The sequence below is a fragment of the Trachymyrmex septentrionalis genome, unplaced genomic scaffold (assembly GCF_001594115.1).
Source record: "Trachymyrmex septentrionalis isolate Tsep2-gDNA-1 unplaced genomic scaffold, Tsep1.0 scaffold40, whole genome shotgun sequence".
Classification (NCBI taxonomy): Eukaryota; Metazoa; Arthropoda; class Insecta; order Hymenoptera; family Formicidae; genus Trachymyrmex; species Trachymyrmex septentrionalis.
The window spans coordinates 2203373-2226844 of NW_017305569.1; the positions used below are offsets into that span (position 1 = coordinate 2203373).

The 23472-nt window shown below is 37.8% G+C and overlaps 1 protein-coding gene across 1 annotated transcript in view; it reads left to right on the forward strand.

Annotated features, from left to right (window-relative positions):
* Positions 1–23472, forward strand: part of LOC108751140 (diacylglycerol O-acyltransferase 1) — a 102216-nt gene that overhangs the window by 62228 nt on the left and 16516 nt on the right. The window contains exons 6-8 of the mRNA XM_018491182.1: positions 6167–6316; positions 12911–13091; positions 15047–15155. Of these exons, the coding sequence (XP_018346684.1) occupies positions 6167–6316; positions 12911–13091; positions 15047–15155 (440 nt within the window). The remainder of the gene's footprint in view (positions 1–6166; positions 6317–12910; positions 13092–15046; positions 15156–23472) is intronic.

Sequence of the window (23472 nt, forward strand, 5' to 3'; positions counted from 1 at the left end):
TTGACTTTAATTTTTTTAAAATAATAATGAGTCATTTTGTGTATATGATTATATGAAATTTAAAATCATTTAAAGTACTTGGTATATTTTTATATTAGTACGCATCTTTTTGTCATTGCGATTTTTCCTAACGTTTTTCCTAAAGATCGTCAAGAATTTGTTAATGTAAAATTCAACGTTTTATGTCTGAAGTCGAATCTAATATCGGATCGCATAATTTGAAACGCAAAGCTTTTCGCCGGCTCTCAAATTTTCATGCGCCGGTGTACGGGCAGAATCGAAAATACAGCACGGTGCTACTCCGATTACGATCGCGTTAGAAATATACCATTTCTCGCCATGGCAGACGATTCCGATCCTCTTTTTATATCCCCTTTCCCGCCTCCTTTTTTCCGAGAGCATCGATTTATACGCCGGCGTCGGCACGGAAATGTATCGGGCGCTGTAGTTCTGCATCCACGTGTTGTCACGCCAAGTGCAATGCGCACGCGATGCAGAAACGCGCGGCAGCCGTAACATTGTTCGCCTCGACGCGGGCTTCGATACCACCTGACAAAGGAATTAATCGAATTACATCGACGGGAGAAAGAATCGGCTTCTGAAATGGGATGCGCGCGCGCGTAGGTACGGTTTCCGCGTCGCGACTCGCGACACAAAATACGCAGTCGCACGGAAATGAATTCTAGTCTCTTCATTCATCTGTCGTTTCCCATCGCGTATCAAATGCTACAAATTGCCACGTACAATTTTTTTATTTCATACAGAAACAGTCGGGAGCTGTATTATTTAGTTAGCAGCGCGTAATAAATGCGGAAATTTAATTAATTTCGATGAAATATCAGATCAGCGTCTTTCTTAAGACATCTTATGAAAAAGATGATTATCACATAATTTACTCTTAACATATTGTACGATAGTGGGAATACGTATATATTTATATGTATATATATATACGAGTATGTGGTATGGCAATAAAGTTTGATGGATGTTATGAAAAAATAAACATTACATGTATAAATTTTTTTTATTCTATGACTATAGTCTTAGTTTCTAGGCATTTTTTTAGCTTTTTATGTTTTTTATATCGTAATAGAAGAAAAGAAAGAGAAAAAGAGTGAAGGATAGGGTAGGAAAGGAAAAAAGCTCTAGGGAGCAATAGTGGCCAAATTGAGAATCAATGTATTACGGAAAAAGGATGAACGAAATACAGCTTCTCGCTAAGAGAAGTTACTCGATCCGTTAAGATTCTTCAGCATGTTTCATTGTAAATTGTACCGTGCGCGCGTCTATAAATTCATGCATAGTTTCATTCTGCTTAATCAAGGATGAAGGCTAGATCAATGATCTCAAACGTACTTTAAGAAGAATTTAGTCTGCGAGACGCTCTCACACTCGTTACTAAACAATTTACAATAGTATTTCATTTTAACTGATGCGTAAAGATCTGGATCTTAATCAAATATTCCTCTTTCACATATTTTAGAATATATTGTCTGTATAAGCACGTATGTTTAAAATGCAACGGAATTGGTGCCAAGAATTAAGGGAGAAAAGTAATGCGAGAGGGAAGAAAAGAAAATATTTTACGGTACAAAACTTATAATTATTGCTCGTATAATTGGTTTGTGTTAATTTTAATATCTCTGCTGGAAATTTCAATTTAATATTTGTTTGGTATCTGAATACATAGTTTAATTTTAAATTTCACGATCTTAAATTATAATATTGTAAAGTTTCAACTTATTTCGTTTTATGTCTGAGCAACTGAAAATTCATATATTCACTTTGAATACTTCAAAAGGTTTTATTTGTAAAAATCTTTTATGGAGAATTCTTGTATCTGGAATTTTCACATTTCCTGCTTTGTGTTAAGAATGTGAAACGATTCACATTCCAATATTCGAATGACTTTCGTTCCTTTAAAAATATTTCTATAAGTATCTTTCTCTTTTTATATATTTTTAACTGTATTTTGTGCATTGCTATAATAATTTCACGTTGAAATAATAAGTTAAGATAATAATAAAATAACAAATAAGTTTTCTTTTTGAAAGTATTTCTTCTGTTTTTCCATGCTATTGCTAAGAATCCAGTATCAGTTCAGTATTTCCTGATATTTTTCTACTCCATCTCTTGACACGTCTGATGTGAATCAATGCATTTTGATTAGAAACTATTTTCACGTGCACTTCGGAGCGAAGGAGTCCGAACTGCTTGAACTTGGCAGACGAGAAAATGTGTCGTCGAGTGTTTCCTCTGTGTGAGAGAGCGAGAGAGAGAGGGGGGGGGGGAGTCTTGATCATTGATCTGGCTTCTTCTTTTATACTTGCCCGGGATACTCGCACGGAAGCGTGCACGATGAAATTCGCCGGGGAATGTTATACCAAGCGCGGTCTCGCTGGAAATTGTGTTTCGCTGTTTGTTCTTCCGTCCGTTCGGGAGCTGACATTAATTTAACCTCGTACGAGGTATGTCTAAAAAGTTCCGCCAACGCGAGCGCGAAACAAAGACAGATGACGTTTGCAGAACTGAATTCTTACCTCGCTGTAACATTTCATAGCGTATGGTACTTAGAAAGAGAAATAATACAAGTGTCAAATAAAAGTATCTCTTCGCAGGCTGATGAATATCGAACAAATTTAAATCTTATAAGCATGTAGATGCTTAAAATAATTTTACGAATTCCGTATCATTAATTTATATATTACAAAAAAAAAAAATAAAAAATGTATAGATTATATATTCTCACTCGAATTAATCAAATTAAATTAATAGATGGTAAAAATAATTTTTCTTATATTATTAATTTATATGTTATAGAATAATGAAAAAAGAGAATAGGCAGATTCGTATATTTTTTTTTAAGATAACGTTCAGCTTATAATTTTAATATTATCAAACTTTTTTAAACTAAAAAGTCTCTCAATATATTAATTTTTCAGGATTCCTAAATTTTTGAATATTATTCTACAATTATTCAAATTTGCTTAGAATTTTTTATACTGCGCGTCTTCTTGCGGTGATACTTGTGAAGAGTAAAAAGATTGAAAATGAAATGGCAGAATCGGAAATTGTGGGTTTCGAGGTTCGACAATAGTCCCACTGGTGAGAACTGGCAATTTCTCAGTTCGGCGAACTGCCATGGAAAATTGAGGAACTATTTTCACCCGCGGTACCGTCACCCCCATCGCGCACCAATGGTAGCACAATACACCTCTGTAGATTCGTTTCGACTGTGCAGGATGTATCGGCGCGATAGCCTCGCTCTGCCACTATTGGCAGGACATTTCGACGATTTTTTTTGTATCGGATGAAATATAGACTCGATACTTTGTAGGACATACGTGCATTTAATGACTTTGTTGAGAGTGAGAAGTAATTTTCTGCCGATTTTCCATCAGACCTTTAGGAGTGCTCGAAGGATATCTACCGCACCTACTAAATAACTTTGTGGAACGATACTCGTAGCGTTGATGAGTCGATGAGTTTAATCCTGATACTTCGAACGAAGGAACACGTTCTCGTGTTGAAACAAGACAAGTGTAGCTTGGATAGCTATCCAAAACATGGTAGCAATTTTTGAAAAATTACACATTTGACCGTCTATCGATTTTTAACTTCGACTGTTATGTGTAATCCAATCGGGTACACGCCTATGTGGATTCAGGGCGTTGCCGTATCAATTTAGCGTTAATTTAACACATTTCCTACCTATTACCATCTATACGAACCGAGAACACTTTGCATTGATTTTATGGTCAATTGTGGATTCTAGAGAGGTCTATTAACTTTGCCGAAGAATTTTATTGAAAACATTTTATTGGAAAATATATTTTAATATGAAAAATTTACTTTATATTATATGAAAAATAATCATCTTTAAAAATAGATTATATCTAACATTGTATTATATCTAACATATTTAGTTATATATATTTAAAAAATGTTTAACTCTCGCATTGAAAAAAATCCCTGGCTGTACATATTCAGGAAGCATTTCTATTTAAAGTTAATAAATTAATGTCATACTTTATACGCGTTCTTGATATACGTTTCATTAATAATTATAATAAAATACATTTTTACGAGTTGTTCCGAAATGCGAGATCGTAGTCTCTATCCTGATAGTGAAGCTATCGTGTCGTTTTGCAACAGACCGTATACGCGACGTACATAAATGCGCGTCACGACATTTGGCAATTACCTCGGCATGTATGAGCACTCGATACGCGCTGTATGACGTCGCCGATGTGCCCGAGCGAATACTCGTTCGGAGGACAAGCCATAAACGGTATAAGCGGCAACGAGCGGTGCACTAAAACGCGTCCCGAGACGCGTTTCGACTGTTGAACATCTAATGCATCGGGAGTTGTCGAGCAGGATCGAGACGGACTCCGGGGGGTTCGTGTATACTTTAACGTATTAGGAGGTTTCCCCACTTTACGGATATTGACATATGTAACTTGATAATAAATAAATCGAATAACATGATATCGTTTTTTATTTTATTTTTTTATTTTGTACGACACTAGGAAGCGTCAGAGGAAATAACAGGAAAAAGTGTGAAGGGCGAGAACAGCTCGCGTTGCCGGAACGTACCCGGAGGACAACTCCATCCCTCTTTTCAACTGCCTTGCAGTGTGCCTGAGCTTGTTTAGCTAGCATGCCACTGCATCGCCCTGCGGGGGCAGCAAATACACGCATCGGCGCATATTTCGCGGAAACGCTTTGGCGCTTTCGTGCGTTGCCAACGAGCATGTATATATTAACGAACGATACCATCGCCGTGTAATATTTGCTTCGGGCTTTCTCGTTTCCCCATTATCGTCGTCGAGCCCGTCGACGTTGTGGCAGAGGCTGTCGCTTTCGATCGCTTTCGACGATTGTGATTTGCGCCAGTCGCTAACGCCGCCGACTGTTACTCTCGCGCGTAACCAACGGTCAATTTATCCGTTATTTTCCTGCTCGATAGTCCGCAAACTAATTCCCATAGAATGAATAAAGTATTGCACACTTTTCGATCTATTGCTTTATTTTCTCTCGCTGTAGTTACCGAATCTACTTTGCCGTCGTCCTAAGGAATTAATAAACGCGAGCAGAGATATCTGTGAAGTTAGCACCGCCATTGAAAAACAAAAAAAATCAAAATTGTGTTAGGTTGTACTAGGCTTGTGCTACGTTGTGCCGTAAACCGCACTTCGATATCTCAAAAAATGAAGCGAAAATTGAAAAAAAAAAAACCGTTTTTAAGGTCCAACACCGCCAATTTGTCCGAACAAAAAAATCGAAGTTGTGCTAGATTGTGCTAGGCTTGTACCTAGCAAACATGAGCAGAGATATTAATTTTCGATGAGACTCGACGCGCTGGTGCAGGTAAATGAAAGTTATAAAATGCAGGTAGTACAGAACGTCGCAGAAGCGAAAGGGCTAGACGGAACGGTTTCGTTCTGTTGAAATTATGTCCTTCCGCTCGTGCGGAATCTCGCCACCTCGGGATAGCTTGGTAGTAAGCGCGATTTAATTAAGATACGAACAATCCGGGACGCGAAGGAGGCCGCCGACACTCTCGATGGAAATATCGGAAAATATGAGGATCGTGCCGGCGTCGCCTTCGTCATCGTGTCTGCAGGTTTTCCAACGGTATGGTTACTGGCATAGCATAATAATAACGGGCATTCCCAGGATCGCAGCGATGATACTCATCGATAATTAAGTCGACATTACTCCCTGCCGTTTATGCACAGGTTTCGTGGACGGATCTGCGATACGCAGTCGTGCATGCGAAATTGAGAAATTTCATGGCAATTGATAGGTGACTACGTCGATTTGTATATCGCCGCGAGAAGAAAGGGAGAAATATATCGCTGTTGGAATTTAAGTGAGATTCATAACGAATAGCGAATGCGTATGCACGCGTGAAACAGAGAGAATAAAAATATTAGGCCGTATTCAGACCCCACTTCCATCGTTAAAGGCGCGCATTTATTTCTGAGATTCTGTAGTACGTGTAACAGACTATATATAGTATGCTAAATGTACATATTTATCTTTGAAAATGGAGTTGAATACATTCTATTTTCTCTCTCTCTCTCTCTCTCTCCCTCCCTCCTTTTTTTTCCTAAAATTTTTACTTTTAACGCCAACTGTTTTACGTTTATTGTTTCAGTTGGCGCAATGTACGTTTGTATGTTGTACGCTATACTCTTTTTGAAGTTATGGTCGTACATACAAGTGAACATGTGGTGCCGCTTGAGCAGCCGAAAGAAAACCACACAAGGCAGAATGAGACGTCAGCTGTCTTACAATAATCTTCAGTGTAAGTATAAAAACATCACAGCGATATAATACCTTATCAACACGATATTAACGTTTCATATATTTTATGCGTATCCATCAGGTGTAATAAATAATCTCTGTACTTAATATTTAATATGCAGTAGACACGCGATGCGACATTATTCTTCTATTTTTATATGAAACGGAATAAAAAATGAAAAAAAAAAAAAGAGGAAATATTTTCATCGTCACATACTCAGTTTATGATTTACTTTATACGTACCATCCGCGTGCGACTCGCTGCCAAAACTAAAAATAGCCACGCACGCGAATATATCGCAGTTCCGTCGCACGAGTAACTATTTTTTATGTAGCGCATTGCACGCCATAGTTTTTCGGGTTTTTTTTTATTTTTTTTATTTTTTACGATATTACAACGCTGTAATACAGTCTCATCGATGCCGCTAGAGTCACATGTAACGGATTTCCGCTCCGGATGGAAGCCGACCGGCGCGGCGCAAATCTTCATCGTTACGTACGTCGATGTGCATATGCGCTTTACCGAGGTAATGCACACATCCAAATAGCGCAAACACGTCCTACGAATCGGTAATCTACTGCACTCGTGGTATTTGCCCACTCCTGAAGGCGCGTCGCGGCGCACCGCATACGTGTGTGCGATCTGCTTATGTGTGCGTCTCATTGTAAGTGTACGTATTGTACCTATACGTGTGCGCACATGATAGTAAAGGGAAAATAATTTCCACCCAATTTAAACTCTGCCGAACGGACGTGCCTATGTTTCCTGTGTCGGACGCGCCGCGGTATATCGATTATTCTGACCTGACCGGCAAAGTCAAATTATACGGTCTTTCCCCTCCGATAAACTCACTCACCAGCGCAGTATTAACCCTTTCCCCCCGTTCTTCCTCCGCAGTAGTGACGGTAAAACGTCGAACGTTTACACTGTTGCAGTGCGTTTGCACTTTTAATCATGATTGCTCAATCTTTCTACACGCCATGACTTGTTAGAATTGATTGGTGCACATGTTGATCACTGTATGTTTTCCGATCACCTTCAGATGAACGCATTGTGATTTATTATAAAATTGTGTCATGCCAATGTATCTGAAAGAATTCAAGAATATTTCAATTATTAAAATAACGATTATTTGAAATTGTCGAGTTTGTCTATTTGCCACATTCTAAGTGACTTTAAAAGATAAAAAATTGTTGAAACATTAAGATTCGCTTTGACTAAAAATAGGATAATTTCTGACGCTGACGTGACACATTTCTAACGACTTTCTTAAGATACGTGAATTTTTAAAAGAAATTTTATAACAGAACGAGAGAACCATTTCTGAAAACCGTACGTAACAATTTTGATATTGAATATGAAGAGTACTCACATTTTAATGAGGAACCACTCGAGGTTTTCAGAAGTTGTACAATACTTGCATTCTTCTGTTTTATTAAGAACAATTAGATACACATTTTTATATTGATTGCGAATTATTTGATTTTTATTTTTATTTTGTATTATCCTGAAGATAGTTGCAAATAACAACCGAAACGTTGATCTTTTATTTTTAGAATGAATTAAAGGAGGAAAAAAATTTTTGTATAATTAGACACACACAAATAATAGCTGTGTTCTATTATTTGTGTCTAATTATACAAAAATTTTAATAGCTCTTATTTGCCTAAATTTATATTAATATTAGTTTATTTCTTTTAATTGAAAAAATTGTTTATTAGACTCTTGAATATAACAAAAAACAATTCTGAGTTAATTGAGATATGTCGATTACTGTGGATTCCAATCGCGTTCAAGCGAATGCGTGATTATTTATATGCCGAAATTGTGTGTTTTACATACACATATCTGAAAGAATTCAAGAATACTTAAATCATTAAAATAGTGATTATTCAAAATTGTCTTCTTTTTACTCGCTTTATTCTAAATGACTTTGAAAGATAAAATATTATTTATTAGAGTATATATTAATATTGTATATTAAATATTGTTTATTACCTTCAAGTCTGGTGATCAAGAAAAAAGCAATTCTGAATTAATTAGTACGTCGATTATTGTGAATTTCTATTCACGATGATTTATACAACGAAATTGTTTTATATGAACGTATCCGAAAGAATCATCAAATATGTATTTAAACCATCAAAATAGGGGTTATTTGAAATTGTCGACTTTTTTTTATTACTTCATTTTAAATGACTTCGAAAGATAAAAAATTGTTTATTAGACTCTCGAGCATGAGAAAAAGCAATTTTGAGCAGCCCTGCGTGAGCATGTGTACCGTCGTGCTGCCGATTACAAAAATACGAGCGCGCGATAAGCAAGATATTTACGCTTCATCGAAGCGAGAATTTTCTGCGAGGCGATGAACAATTTTCAACTTTCCTCTAGATTTAGCGCTCGCCGGTGTTCAGAGACTCCCTATGCTACGTTTAGCACCGAAAATTAAGATGGATATTCTCCTATGGACATCGGCGTATTCGCGTTCGGCGTTTCGCTTGCAGCTAATTAGCCGTTATCCGCTCGACCGACTCGCACCGTTCTCTCGCCGGAGAGTGTTCTAATTACGGTGCAAAAAATGACGTAATTGGAATATAATTATTGAAACCCCGTGTCCGCGCGACACCTCGGCGCTCGCTCATCGGCTCATCGCGAGGTAACGCGATGGCGACCGGTCCGATCGATCGATAGACAAATGTAATCGACAAAAGCCCACCTCGGGACTCCGTTATTACGAGCTCGTGTAATCTAGCGCGCGCACGGACGCCGTGTAATTTTCGCCCTTTCTACCTGACCCGAACTCCTATGGCACGTCGTATTATTACGTCCTGTAATGACGACGTAGAACCAGCCCTGGAGCCTGTAACGTAGACTTGTACATATGTATCGCGAAGGTAGTGCACCCCTCACGTTTTTGTTCGTTACGGCTCGATCGATCATGCAAGGAATGACGCTTCTCGTGGTTGCCTACTTTAGAAAGAAGCTGGAAAAACCTTTTTCAGCGGCCATATAAAGATAGATCTTATGCTTCAGATCTTATTTAATACATATTATAACTCTTATAAAAACATCTTATACTTCAAATGATAAAAAAATTTTCTTTACAAGACCGAGCCAAGATTGTTTTAACAATAATGTGTTAAGTAGTGACGTTAAGTAATTACCAAGAAATTATAGTAGAGGAGAAAGGTGATTATGACATCCCATTTGTACTTTATACAATAATTTGATTAATGCATTTAAATTTAAAACTTAACTATTATATTCGTCGAAGTGTTATTCAATTAATTCTAGACTGAAAGTTACGAAACATTTATTATACTTAGGATGTTATTTATAAAAATATGACGACACTGCATAAATGGCTTGAAGAGAAATAGGGGTGGTCTCTCCGCAAAAATAGATTTAAACGGCGAGTTACTAAGCAAATAAATCATAACTAATCACTATAGAATTCGCCACTTAATTATATCTACACTGATCATACTATCACCTTTTTCTCTATTTAATTTAAGCGTGTACTTGATTTGAAATAAAAGTGGGTGTCGATGTCGTCTTAGATCCGCGTGCCGTCAAGAATGCGAGACAATTTACGAGTCTGCAGAATTGCGTGGTCAAAGATCGCAAGCAATCGTATCGATTAAATTGGTTAAAGCTTTTTCTTCTTCTTCCTCCTCCTCTTCTTCTTCTTCTTCTTCTTCTTCTTCTTCTTCTTCTTCTTCTTCTTCTTCTTCTTCTTCTTCTTCTTCTTTGGTAGCGTCGATGCTTAATTTGTGAGAGTTCTCGTTCGAGCGGCGTTCTTGTAAGGATGCTGCCTTTTCTGTCCCTATACTACTTCTGCCCTTCTATATCGATTCCTTTTTTCGCCGTTCTTTGCCCGGCGCGCCAGTTTCGAGATATATGAACGAGGGTGGTCTTAAGCGCGAGGCATCCCTTGGCACAAAGACGAAATTACGTCGGCCCTTGAGACGCCCTCGGGCCGAGATTGAAAAAAATAGAAATTACACCCGTCGCGAACGGAAGCCTGCTCGATCCCGCCGCGTCCCCATGAGATTTAACCCTCTCCGACGAGAACGATCCCCGACCTTCTTCCATCCTTCTGTGGCCATCCACAGACGTGATAGGAGCCACTAAGGAGATCTTGAGAGCGCAGATAGGCGGATCTTAAGCAATCGCAGAACGCAAGATTGACCCTCGATCAACGTAAGAAATTTCTGCGAATACTTAATCTTTTTTGCTATATAGAGATGTCATCTTTTATTTTACTGAGCACTTTGAGAACAAAAGTGAAATAAAAAAATACGAATATTATATATTTTATTTATAAATGCAAGTGAAAGAATGTGATCCGAAGTGTTGGAAGTCACTTGATTATTTGTTGATGATTTTGCTTTAAATAGTATATATAATTACATAGTTAACGTATAATTATTGCTGTATATTATGCGTCGTTGTTAATGGTATGGTACTCTAATAAATAAAGCCTTACGATGCACCTGAGTCACTCTCAGTCTGCGAGATAAGGAACGTCATGCTACGTCAAGAATATGTCAACGAACATAGTGACGAAGTCTGCCTCACTACAAACATAGGAAGGACCTATGTTCTGTCGAATATCCTGTCGACTGTTCCGTTAACATAATTACTGAACCGAATGAATCAGGTGGTGCTATGAATAAATAAAACTCGATTATATCTTACTCTGAAAATACAACATATAAACGAGAATTTAACTGATATAACGCTCTTAACAAAATTTAATAATACTTTAAATTAAATTCTTTTATTTATCGGAAATAAAAAGCTTTTTATTAAATGAATTAATACGCAATTAGAAACTGAGCAATATTAACAGTGATTTGCAATTTTACGTGTAAATGAAATTGATAAAAGATTCGAGCATTTGTATAATTGATCAACTGGAAATGCTCCGAATAAATACAGCAGTTTCTGCAAACCGAACTGCAGGGAGTGGTTTTTAATTAATAATCCGTCGGTGGAAGGTTTACTGTCCAAAGATCACAGGTTTGAATCAAACGAATTTACATGGAATATTAACGAATCATTAAATCGTTTCCGAGTGCTTCTGCGTGATCGTGCACTCATTAATTTCGCGTATTTGACTGTTCTCTGAAATCACGTCGCAATTTCGTTATTTCTACTGATAAACGTACGCAAATTGCGATACGCTTCATTCAAGACCGTTTCCTTTTTGCTTAGAATTGCAATTTCCTTATTTTTATTTATAGGAGAGAGGGAGGGAATGTAAATATAAAACTTATATTATAACATAAATATCATATCAAAATGTATTGTTAATCATAATTATTGATGATTATAATTCTTCCTTGTCTTATGGTTTCGTCATATTGCTCGGAAAATTTACAGTTTCCCGTAAACAATTGCACCGACAACTGACGTTTTGCAGACGATTTTGCCGCCACAGAAGCTTCGTCTTTCTGTGTGACGGATATTGAATAGGAAAGAAAGAAAGAAAGAAAATAAACTATATACATTTATTTCGCATTTGGAGAGAGAGAGAGAAAGAAAGAGAGAGAGGCGGGGGGGAGGGGGAGGGGGAGGAGGGCAGAACAGAACACGATAAAATAAAAAGAAGCGCGAGGAATTTAATTTGGTCGAATTCTTCTACATTTATTACGAGGGTCGCAGAACGACGCCTGTAGTCGGTCGTCGACATGGACGTCGATCGACGTCGCGAGAGCAGGCCGCGACTGACACAAATCCTGGCGTCGCGACGCCAGTCCGGGACGCTGTCGAGTTCGAGCGACAATGCAGAGCGCGGCACCCGGCGCAACCCGGGCTTATTTGAATTCCAGATTGGATTATTCATCGGATTTGGATAATTGAGGGGATTCTATCAGTTACTGGTTCGGCGTCGGGGTGAGATTAGACGCGCAGATGGGAATACGCGCGCCTAGCGCAACGCCGAGAAATTCCAAGATTTCCGGCCGAACGGATCGCGCGAGCGAATCAGTTTCGTTGCTTAAGGAGTCTGAGGGACTACTCAAGAGACGCGTGATTGTACACACAAGCGAGAGATACAATCATGAAACTTCTAGGAGAATTCTCTAAAAGTTTTTACTTTAATTTTACAAATTGCGATCAAGCACACACACAAGGATTTAAATCGTGTTAATGTTGCAAACATGTATGTGCAAAGTAGACTCTTGATATTTTCTACGATTTGTATCTTTCAACCTTTCATTCAAAAGCAAAAGCTTCTTTAAACAAATTTTTATATCGCTTATTTCATATTTGATCTTATATCTTTCTGTGTCACTTTACTGACTGTGTCGCATGTCTATTTACGAAAGGAAAGTCTTTCATTAGTGAAAAGAAGAAGCATTAAAAGATATTTTTTTCTTCGTAATATCACGGATTATTTTATTAATTTTTTTATTAATATGACCGTAATAATAATAAACTAACGAGATTGATAACAAAAGCAAAAAATATCTTCTCATTTACATGAATGTCCGAAATTGACAGAGATATTTTTAAAATTCAGATTTCGATTGAAACAAACAAGGAGTGTTTTAAACGACCTAACAAAATACGCTCTTTCTATTACAGCTTCCGGCATTCAACAGAGTACGAATGATGTCAGCGACTTTGAACACGAGATGAACGACTGTGGAAATTCATTAGTACAATATCCTGATAATCTAAGCTTCGCCGATCTTTATTACTACATATTGGCACCCACTTTGTGCTACGAACTGAACTTTCCCAGAACGCAGCGGATTCGAAAGAGGTGAGTAAACGATTGATTTCGAATTGCGACTTTTGCACTTTAGTATGAAGCTATATTTGTGATTGTTATCAAAAATACAAAAGCTTCCAACTGATATATCTAATATTAGTCTTCTACGAGAGACTAATATTCTGTAAGGTTTTGACGCTTTTTTCATAGATATCTATTTTGAGATTGATAACAAAAGCAAAAAATATCTTCTCATTTACATGAATGTTCGAAATTGACAGAGATATTTTTAAAATTCAGATTTCGATTGAAACAAACAAGGAGTGTTTTAAACGAGTGTTTTAAACGAGTAGAATGCAATCAAAAGCATTAATTTTGAAATAATGTTATAAGTTCCCTAATATTTTAAAATGATTTTTATCCATTTAACTTCTTTGAAACCATGTTTCAATTTACACATGTCTTAAAAATACCAGCGAGTTCACTTCGATTGGAAAACGAGTCAAGTAAAAACTTGATATTGTCTGAGTTTGGTCGCACGGGCGCATACATTGCGTGAGGTGTATAAATCCGTCTTTGCTCTCAGATTTCTCGTATAGATTTCGTCATAGTATATCTCCCGATTCTCTCTCATGTCTTATTTTCTTTTCGTAAAGAATGTCAACAAATGTCGAAGTCGCCGGTTTACGAAACTCAGATTCCAGCGAATGAATTCTGTTCTGAGAAGAAAATTTTTAAGAGGAAGAGAATTCTTGGTCCGATTTTATCTAGAACATGAATTATTCGCGCGTGTCGAATTGGGACGAAGATTCCGTGAGATTCTATTTTAGAACTCTATACTCATTTGAGAAATTTGATTTAAATTTATTTTTGACATGCCATTTGCAAATAATAATTATAGGAATACATTTAATTATAGGAATGTATGGAATTTTCATGAATGAGTAAAGGGATTCTTTGCTATAATTCCTAACTTCGATATGTTTTATAATAATGTTAAACATTAAAAGTAATGTGCATACAAATGGTTAATAAAACGTGAATTATTATGGGATATTTTCATAAGGAATTTAACATTAAATTTATCTTTATAAATAATTGGTTCAATGTATGCGTGTTAAATTTTAAAAACATATGTTAAATTTGGATTACAAATTGCCCATTTAATGAAATTATACGATCAGAATGTTCTATCTTGAAAGATTATAAGTAATACTTGTTGATAAATCAGGCTTGACAAATTAAATTATTACACGCTTAATATATCTTTTCTTAAATTTCTTCTTTTGATTTGGTATATTGTAATTCGTTTTCATTGTGTGCTTTTTCCTTTTGCATCGTCTTCTGTGCAGCCACGTTGGTTGAAAAGTGCGTCCAGACTTTACTTGTCGCTAGCAGTTTGCTGAAAACGAAATTCGCGCGGACGACGTGCCGTCGAATAGGAACGTCGTTTCACGCGATAGCACTCAAAAGTCGTATTTCCGATTTTTCGAGAAGCGGTTCATGATCGAGGGAACGGTTGGGAGGGTAACGAGAATACGGGGGTGGAAATTCATGGAACCGGCCGGAAATCGGTTTGCGCCGTCGATAAAATCTGAAAGCAAATAAATGTGTACCAGTATAATGATCAGTGTAATAGAATCACATGGAAGCGAATTAGTTTGGATGTGGGTCGATAAATCCGATAAAAGATATATTTTTCCGTTCGCTGTAATATATGTCGTACGGATATATTCCATTGTCACAAAAGACAAAAGTGTTGCTTTTTTAAAATCAGAATTATGTATATTTTATTGTTAAAATATACAGTTTATAATTTTATATATATTGTATGTAACATATATATGTGTATATAATTTTTGCGTTTTTAAATGTCATTAAAAATTAAATGATATTTTTGACAATTTTATACAAAATAATTATGTTATAATTTAAGAACATATTTTGTAATATTAAGAGAGAATCTTTTGTGTATTTATCTATAATTTATCCGATATAATTTACAGATTTCTTATAAAACGGATATTGGAAGTCGTCGTAGGATGCCAAGTAGTGATGTCACTTTTCCAACAATGGATGATACCTTCCGTAAAGAATTCATTAATTCCCTTTAGCGTGAGTGTTTTACATACTGCATTATTATGACAGCTTTCGAACAATGTTTTGCGCCGATTCTTAAATTTTGTCTGAAGCGCAACACCTTGTTTCACCTTATCACTCACCTTTATTCTCGAACAATATAGATAATAATCTGTTTCGGACGATATCTCTTACTTTATTATGAAAGCTAATTATTTATCGTGCTGGTCATAAATAAGTCGGGCTAACCACGATAGTGTAACAGCTGGTAAGATAGGAGCCGAGAGACGAGTAGAAGTGTAATTTGGTTTCGCCAAATAGGTACGATCAATCTTTTGGGTAATACTCTCGCTTGGAAATTCGATACACACAAATATACGGCAAATTCTGTACTACCCCGAACAAACAGGGATCCCCGCGCTACGAATTCCCTCGTGATAAAATACGCAGGAAAAAGGGAGCTGTCGCATGCGCCGCAGTTACTGTAATATTGTTGCAAGTTACACCTGTAGGCAATATATCCGTCTGTGACATAACGTTGCATAATATCGCGAGCATGATGTAAATTGTATTTCTTAAAATGCTAAACAGATGCGAATGGAAGGAAACTAAGGGTTTCAGCGACACGTACAAAGTATATTTTTTTTATCGCTTATGCTCGCCCGAAGGTGTTGCAGATATATTTCACAGTGTTAATAACTTCGTCGCGAGAATTCGCAGTGTCTCCATTCGTTGAGGCAACAAAACATTTACAGCGGAAACGGTATACAGCCAATTTATTTTCGTGACGGTACGGTAGCAGTCTCGATAAAAATAAGCGAAAGTGAGAAGAAGAAATGAAGAAACGCGTCAGCGGCATGTCGTTTCAGCCCGTTGCGTCGCAATAATGCTCGAGGCACGCCATCAGTTTTTTATCTCACACGGAGTTAAATCCTCCGCCTTGATTTGGCAGTTAGATTTAATACCTCAGGAGGATGACGCGAGCGATATTTTCGCTGCAAATATCTCGCGTTTTCTCTTCCAACCGGACGATGCCCTGTCGGTGTGATAAAGGTTAAATACATTCGCGGAATCTACAGTTATCACCAGTCATTTATTGCGAGTTTTGTTACTTTCAACGAAATTCTAATTTTGCTTAAATATCTCGGATTAAATCTTCAACTGTCCAATATTTGTACGCAAAACCGACTGTGTGCAGAGTTTACCTGTAATAATTAGTTTCTTTTTGATGAAGATTAAAGTAAAAAAAATCTATGGATAAATATGTTTTTTCTGGAATATTAAGTCGTATATATATTGTATTTATATTATTTAATTTATATTATTAAATGTGATATCATATTGAACAGAAAACTTACTCTCTTTCTCTCTCTTTCTCTTGTCTCTCTGTTTCTCTGACATGATTTTTATTACATTTTCCTATAAAGATAATGAAAATGTGACATGCACTAAATTAATTTTAAAAAATCGTTAGCGAAGAGGAAGTTAATTAGCCAATTATCAGTCGCTACCGATGAGGTGTAATAAACGAACCGCTTAATTAAATAAGTTGTATCGATAGTGGTATAGGAAAAGGCCAGTTTAAAGCTAATTAGGGGAGTACGCAGAATGCGCAGTATTGATAAATATATACTTTTAAATCCGTCCGGATACCTTTGATTGCGCAGTAACGAGGGGGTGTGTGGAGTGTGCGAATATGTGCTGCGACGATGGGAATTTTGTATTGGGTACTCGTGAGAGACTCATGGATTTAAATGGGACCTTTTATGTGGCTGAGCTTGACCACAACATGGCAGGCGTCCGCGGTTCACCATCTATGCCCATATTTCGTACATAATGCTATCGAAAATCCGGATCTTGCCATATCGATCCGCTAGAGCTGCTAATAATTCAGCCATTCATACTAATACCGACTGCAGTATGTTCGATAAAATTATGAAAAAAAATTCTTACGCGTACAAATGCGGCCTGTCCAAGTATGAGTATGAGGTCGATAATGTTTATCGTATATTTACTTCTTTTTACGGAGAGTTGATTTCATTTAGTATAGAAGCTGGAAATACAATTAATGGAAAGACAATTAATTTTTGATTAACTTTAATTAATCCAGAATGTTTTCTGATTTGCAATCATTTGTGCAAATACAACAAAACAGGTTAACAAAGCACGAATCACAAACAAATGTAACGCTTAAAGCATATTCAGACCAGAAATTTCAATTTTAGCTTCGGCATGATTAAAAATTAATTAAGGTGTTTCGCATACAGTCCTCATAATTAAAATAACTATAATAAAACAGATATGAATAAATATGTCAATAATGTTTCTGTCTGCTAGTTTATATAAACACAAATATGTCAATAATGTTTCTGTCTGCTAGTTCATGTAAACGCAATTAGCAAATAACATTATATTTTTTCAATGAAACGTGCTCATATCATTATCGAAGAGCAATCTCTTTGATGCGTCTACCGTCAATTTGGTTTGCGTATTCGCGTATTATTTACAGTCGGATGCATTGTTGCAGAGCTTTGCGGGAGTAGCAACTATTCCTTTCCATAACGGTAGCGCTAATCGGAACCTCCATATTCACGATTAGGCAATCCAACGGTATGTTTCCTCCTTGACGTCCCTTCGCCGCCGTTCGGGGTTATATCCCGCGCAGGATTATTAAGCGTTTCCATCTCGGGAATCAGAATCGACGCGAGCCACTCAGCAGGGAACCGGTCCTGGGAATCCGACCGCATGATTTCGCGTCGCGGACAAATTGCTTCTGCAAATCGTTCGACGCCCTCTCTGCTGCGCTATCCGCTTCTCCCCCGTTTCTCCTTTCAGTTCCCAAAGAGACTCGAAGGAAACGCTTTGCCAGGACGCACGCTAGAAATACCGAGGTGATGGTGCCGTTCCTCCTCCTTCTCACCCTTCTGGGTTCCCGCGATGGTAGCATTCGAGATCGCGGTATCGACCGAACGCAAAGTAATTGCCATTGCTGCTAGGTAGTTGCAGGGAAGTTAATGCCAGGATAGGGGCCGGACGACAAACTACCCCTTCGACCGTTTCGATTCTCCTCTAGTTCGATCGCTTCCGCGCTGATCGTTCCATGCGCCATTCTTTCTTCGTTCAGCGACAAATTGGATCTGATAATTGCGAGTCGCGATTACGAAAGTCACGTCGTCGATCGAGCGTCCAGCTGGCGCTGAGAGACAGCGTTCGCTTCCCTCGATTTAACTCGGCGTGGTCTGTCACTGTCGCTCGCGGATGCTGGCGGGGATGAGGGAAGAAAGACGAGAAGAGAGAGAGAGAGGAGGAGAAGAGAGAGAGAGAGAGAGAGAGGAGGAGAGAGAGAGAGAGAGAGATTAAGAAATCTACGTGGATATTGCTTCCTTCGGATCGTGAGTCGCGAAAGGAGAAAATTGATAACTGCGGATGATGCTTGTCGGAGGGTAATCACTTTTTACTGGCGTGCTCCAGGCTGAGCCTCGTTATTCTTACAGGGCAGAATGAATGGATAAGAAGGTCGAGCACGAGCCGCGCCGCGCGCGACCGGAAATCCTCGCGATTTCCTCTGGCAAGTGGGCGATTAACCCCTCCAGCGCTGAGAAATCCATCGTGCAGCGCTTGCTTAGTGACAGTCTGTGCTTCTGCACGAATACATTTTTACGAATAATATCGCTCGCTTCAATTACGCTAAATGTAACTGCCAGTCTCTTATTTAGTCTTGCTTACGATCTCGTTTCTACATTATTACTTCTTTTCATTTAATCCTTTTATTTTATACTATCATCTTATAGATTTGTTTTCTATCCGATCTGTCATGCAATTCAATGTTGCTAAGTATCACGAATGATTATTATGTCACGGAAGTACAGAGAAACCATTGTTTTTCTGTGGCTTCTGCCTATAGAATTGTGCGGCTTTTCGCTTTGCGGATCGATTGAGCGATCGAGGAGTGGCAGAGAGGGTGCATCGTGCTCTGGCTTATCGGTTCACGGCATACTGCAGTTTAAAGGGATGAGCGTTTAAAGGATTTTCGGGAATACGTCGAAAGTGGTTATACTGCTTCGAGAAGCATACGACTTTATGGTGGTTACGACATATACGTGTAGAACAAATGGAACATATGAGATGTATCGATTTTCTAATCGCATGATACATATAATATGTATTATGTTCTCATATATACAGACATAATTATGTGTAATATAATCTATTAATTATTACGTAAACTAATCTATTACATTGTATTACATTTTATAAAAATATGAAGGAGAGGGAGAAAGAGAAGGGGGAGGGAGTAGTTTTGAGAAAAAATTTTTTATAGAAAATTTCATAAATACAGTTCATTTGTTAATTAAAAAATAATCTTATTTATTTTTTTTCGCTAATTTACTGTTCTTTTATCTCTCTAGTTTGTGTAATATAATCTATTAATTATGCGTAACGTAATCTATTACATTTTATAAAAATATGAAGAGAGAGGGAAAAGTATAGCTCTTTGAGAAAATTTCATTAAATACAGACCGTTTTAATGGACTGTTAATTTAAGAAAAATCTTATTTATTATTTCTTTCACGAATTTATTCTTTTATACCTCTCTATTTCTTCGTACACACATATATATACTATATATAGACCTACTAAGGTGTAAGGGTCAAGGAGCAACGAATCGGGAAAAGCTGCATGGCATGCACGATGTTCGCCTATTGCTCGTTTTTCCTTTCGTCGGCAGGATTCCAGATACTTGACCAACGTTGTTGAGGCGGAATTCGCGGAATACCAGAAGCCGGTCACACCTTCTTGTATCAAAGTCGCCGATATGCGTTCGCCGGCAGGACGGAAGCCTGCCTTCTGCTTCGAGTTATGACGCTGCAAAAATTCTTCCGATCCGCTGCGATAGGCAGAGTAAAAAGAAAATGTTGAGACGGCAGCTAACAAGTAAAATCGCTGGTGAAACTGCACGTGACTCAGAAGGATTGGATTTTTATAAGAGCGATCTCGCGTGTTTTTGCCGGTCTTCTTTCAAACCTCGAAGAAATAAACTTTGCGAACGCATTTTTTCTTTTTAATATAATTTTCTTCACCGACATCTCAATATTTCAAATTCTGTGGATTTTGTATTTCTTCAATTAATATTTTTCTTACATTTCCCTTAAAATTTGTATCTACGTAGAAACTTTTGAATTTTGATGTTATATAATCCATTTTCGACTAACTACATCGTCGGATCCAGACTTCAGTGTTGTTCCAAAGTAGTTTGGAAATCCGCTCGATGGACGTTATTACAACCGGCCGCTTAACGTATAACGAACGGTGGAACGTGCTTGTCTAAAAGACCGAAAAGCGAGGCGAAGTTTTATTGCCAGAGTATCTCTGTCGAGACGAAGAATCTCAGACGGTATTTCTTCGACTTTTAACTGACGGCGAAAAGCGGACGCGAGTTGTATTTCGAATATCTTGCAGAAACATTTCAATCTTGCAATGTTCGTGATCAAACAGGGCGCGCGAAGAAACTGAGATCTTTCATAAGAAAGAGACTCAATCGTATTGGACTTTTGCGAGAACCGTTGCGGCCGGAGCGAGTTATTGTTTTATTTTCTCCCGGCCTGTTTGTCACGTCAGAAAGAAAGAAAGAAAGAAAGAGGTAGAGAGGAGGGAGGGGAGAGACTGCAGGCAGTATTTATTCGACTGCTAACTGGTACCAGAAGACGTTAGTGAGTGGAGAATAGCGAGGGTAGTTGTCCGCGGAACCCTCTTTTTGCCGGCACGAAACACTTAAGACCACGTCGAGTGCCTTTTAATCCTATTTGTCTTCCGCTGCGCTCCAGTAGCATAGTCTGGTGGAAGCGCGACTCTGGAAGTTGTCAGATCGAAGTAAATATTTTGGTTGCCTGCAGAAAGGGGTTGAGTTGAATTCTAGGCATAACTCCGGACGTTAATTCACCGAAAAACAGACTTTCTGCGTAATGAGTGTAGGAACACGACGCGGAAATTTATTTGACGGCGTCATTTTTAAAAGCGTTTAAACTATTCTTTACGTATTTATTAGATATTTGGGATGCAAATTGAATGTTAAACATGCTAAGATAAATATGACACTTTATTTTTTGAGAAGAGAAGTATTAAATAAATAAATAATATTTCAAGTAAATGCTTGGTTGAATGTCTCGACAACGATCCAATTTTAGTTACAATACTTTATTGTAATTATAATATGTGAGCCTCGTGTAATATAAATAACATCATCTGCTATAAATTTTGCTAATATCAATAAGAACTTAAGAAGTATTGATATTTAACGACTTATCGATTTAGAAAAACTGCGAATCTCGTGATCGTCTCGCATCTGCCTCGCTCGTAAAATCTCCATTAAACATCTACGACGTGCGTGCGTGATAAAGTATCGGCTCTTCGGCCAAATGGTGGTGCGATGTCTACATAAGTACCTCTCGTTCGCCACGCCATTGTCGGCCAGCTGAGATTCAATCTAACTGAAACGAATTCCCAGTATCTCGAGTACTCTCCCCGGCGGCAGGACAAGATGTTCGCGGATGCAAAGTGTAAATCTCTCGGTGCTAATTGAAACGACGACGCGCGAAGGAAACGACCAGCGGCGTTGAGGGGATTGGATGAGGTCGCTTCGTTTCCTCGACAGTACGATGGCGAGGAAATTTTTCCTCACTTTTTTCTTTCCTTCCCGCGTTTATTTCTTTTTTTTTTCCATCCTTTCTTGCATTCCGGAGTTTCGCAACGTATTCATTGAAGTACCACGAGTAGAGTTCAGTTTCATATCGCTGCGAAAAGGTGACAACACTCGACTGTATTACGTCGAATAAAGATGACGGATAGAGGACTTGAAAGAGGAAAGTGTTACGAAAAGAGGCAATTCTTGCATCAGTTCATTGCAAGTCTTTTTGACTTTTGCGCTTTTTTAAATATATTGGCAGATATCTTCTCGCTTTTAATAAGTGTCTTATTAACTTTAATTTACAGGGTGGCGTAAACTATTGTCATATTATTTGTTTTAAGTATAAGACCTTTGTTTATAATGTGTTATCTTCACTTCCACCTAATTTTGATTTTGATATCATACCTAATAGAATTTTTACGAAGTATAGAATTTACTCACACAGTTAATAGGGTCGATGTACCTCAAATATACTTTAATGACACGATTAAACGGTATGACGTTTCGTACGCCTTGTATGAATATTTAACGGATATTTTATTGGTCTTACAGTTAAAAGAATCAAACTACACCACATGTGTAGTTTTAATGACATAATTAAATGGTATAACATTTCGTACGTTTTGTGTGAATATTCGACGGATATTTTATTTGCGTACTTTTGCGATCATGATATATTCAATTTATTATCGTCTGTATATCTGTAAATTTTTGTAAAGAGTACTATTCTTTACGTAGATATGAGAATCACAATGCATGGTTGAAAAGGACTTTCTTTTCATACGCCTTTACTCTTCATTTCAAAAAGCAACGCTTTGATCGTTCGCGTTGCACAAACCCGGCGGAAACAAGATGGATAAAGAGAACGAATAAGAAATGGAATAAGAGAAGGAAAAGGGAGAGAAATGTGGTTCGGATATCTACGTGACGTTTTGGACGTGATCGTCCGGAGGAAAATCTATCCTGCTTTTATTTTCGATCCCTCGAATGCCCTTCACTTTCCTCTTCTTTCGTCTGCATCTCGAGTGCTGCTATTCATTCACGAAGGTTCTCTCGAACCACCGAGCACCCTCGCGCTCTGGTTGAAATGCAATCATTTGGGAGACGCGGTGTATTCCAGGAGAATACAAATTTAACTAGCTCGTTCTCTCCGAGGCGCGCTTTTGTAAGCGATTTTATATTGATAATGGCGTCTTAGATCTTTTTCATTAACGATTATTTCTACATCCTCTAAATCCTTTTTACCACCGTTTCCTTTTAAGGAGCTTCTTTTAATCGTTCAATTACACGCAGGAAGGCTGCGTTTTATAGTAGATGCACGGTGTAAGCCGAGCTTGCCACTTGCCGGGGCTCGTAATTATCAGGCCGCGTAACGTATCGTGCCTCATTAAACCGAGCTGTAAAGTTGGCGCTAAGGAAACATGGAATCCTCGTTGGGACAACTTGTTGCTGTCGTAAAAAAATCATTTTCATGGAGACGTAAACGTTTGTTTACGGTACAGTGCTTAAACTTTAGTGCCACTCGTTTGACTCGCGTTCTTTCAAATCGAACTCGCCACAATTATTTTTCAACTTTCTACTTATGACGATAAAATTACAATAATTGATATACCATCGATCAGTATATAAGCGGATAGAATATACAGCACGTTAATCGTTTCATGCGAC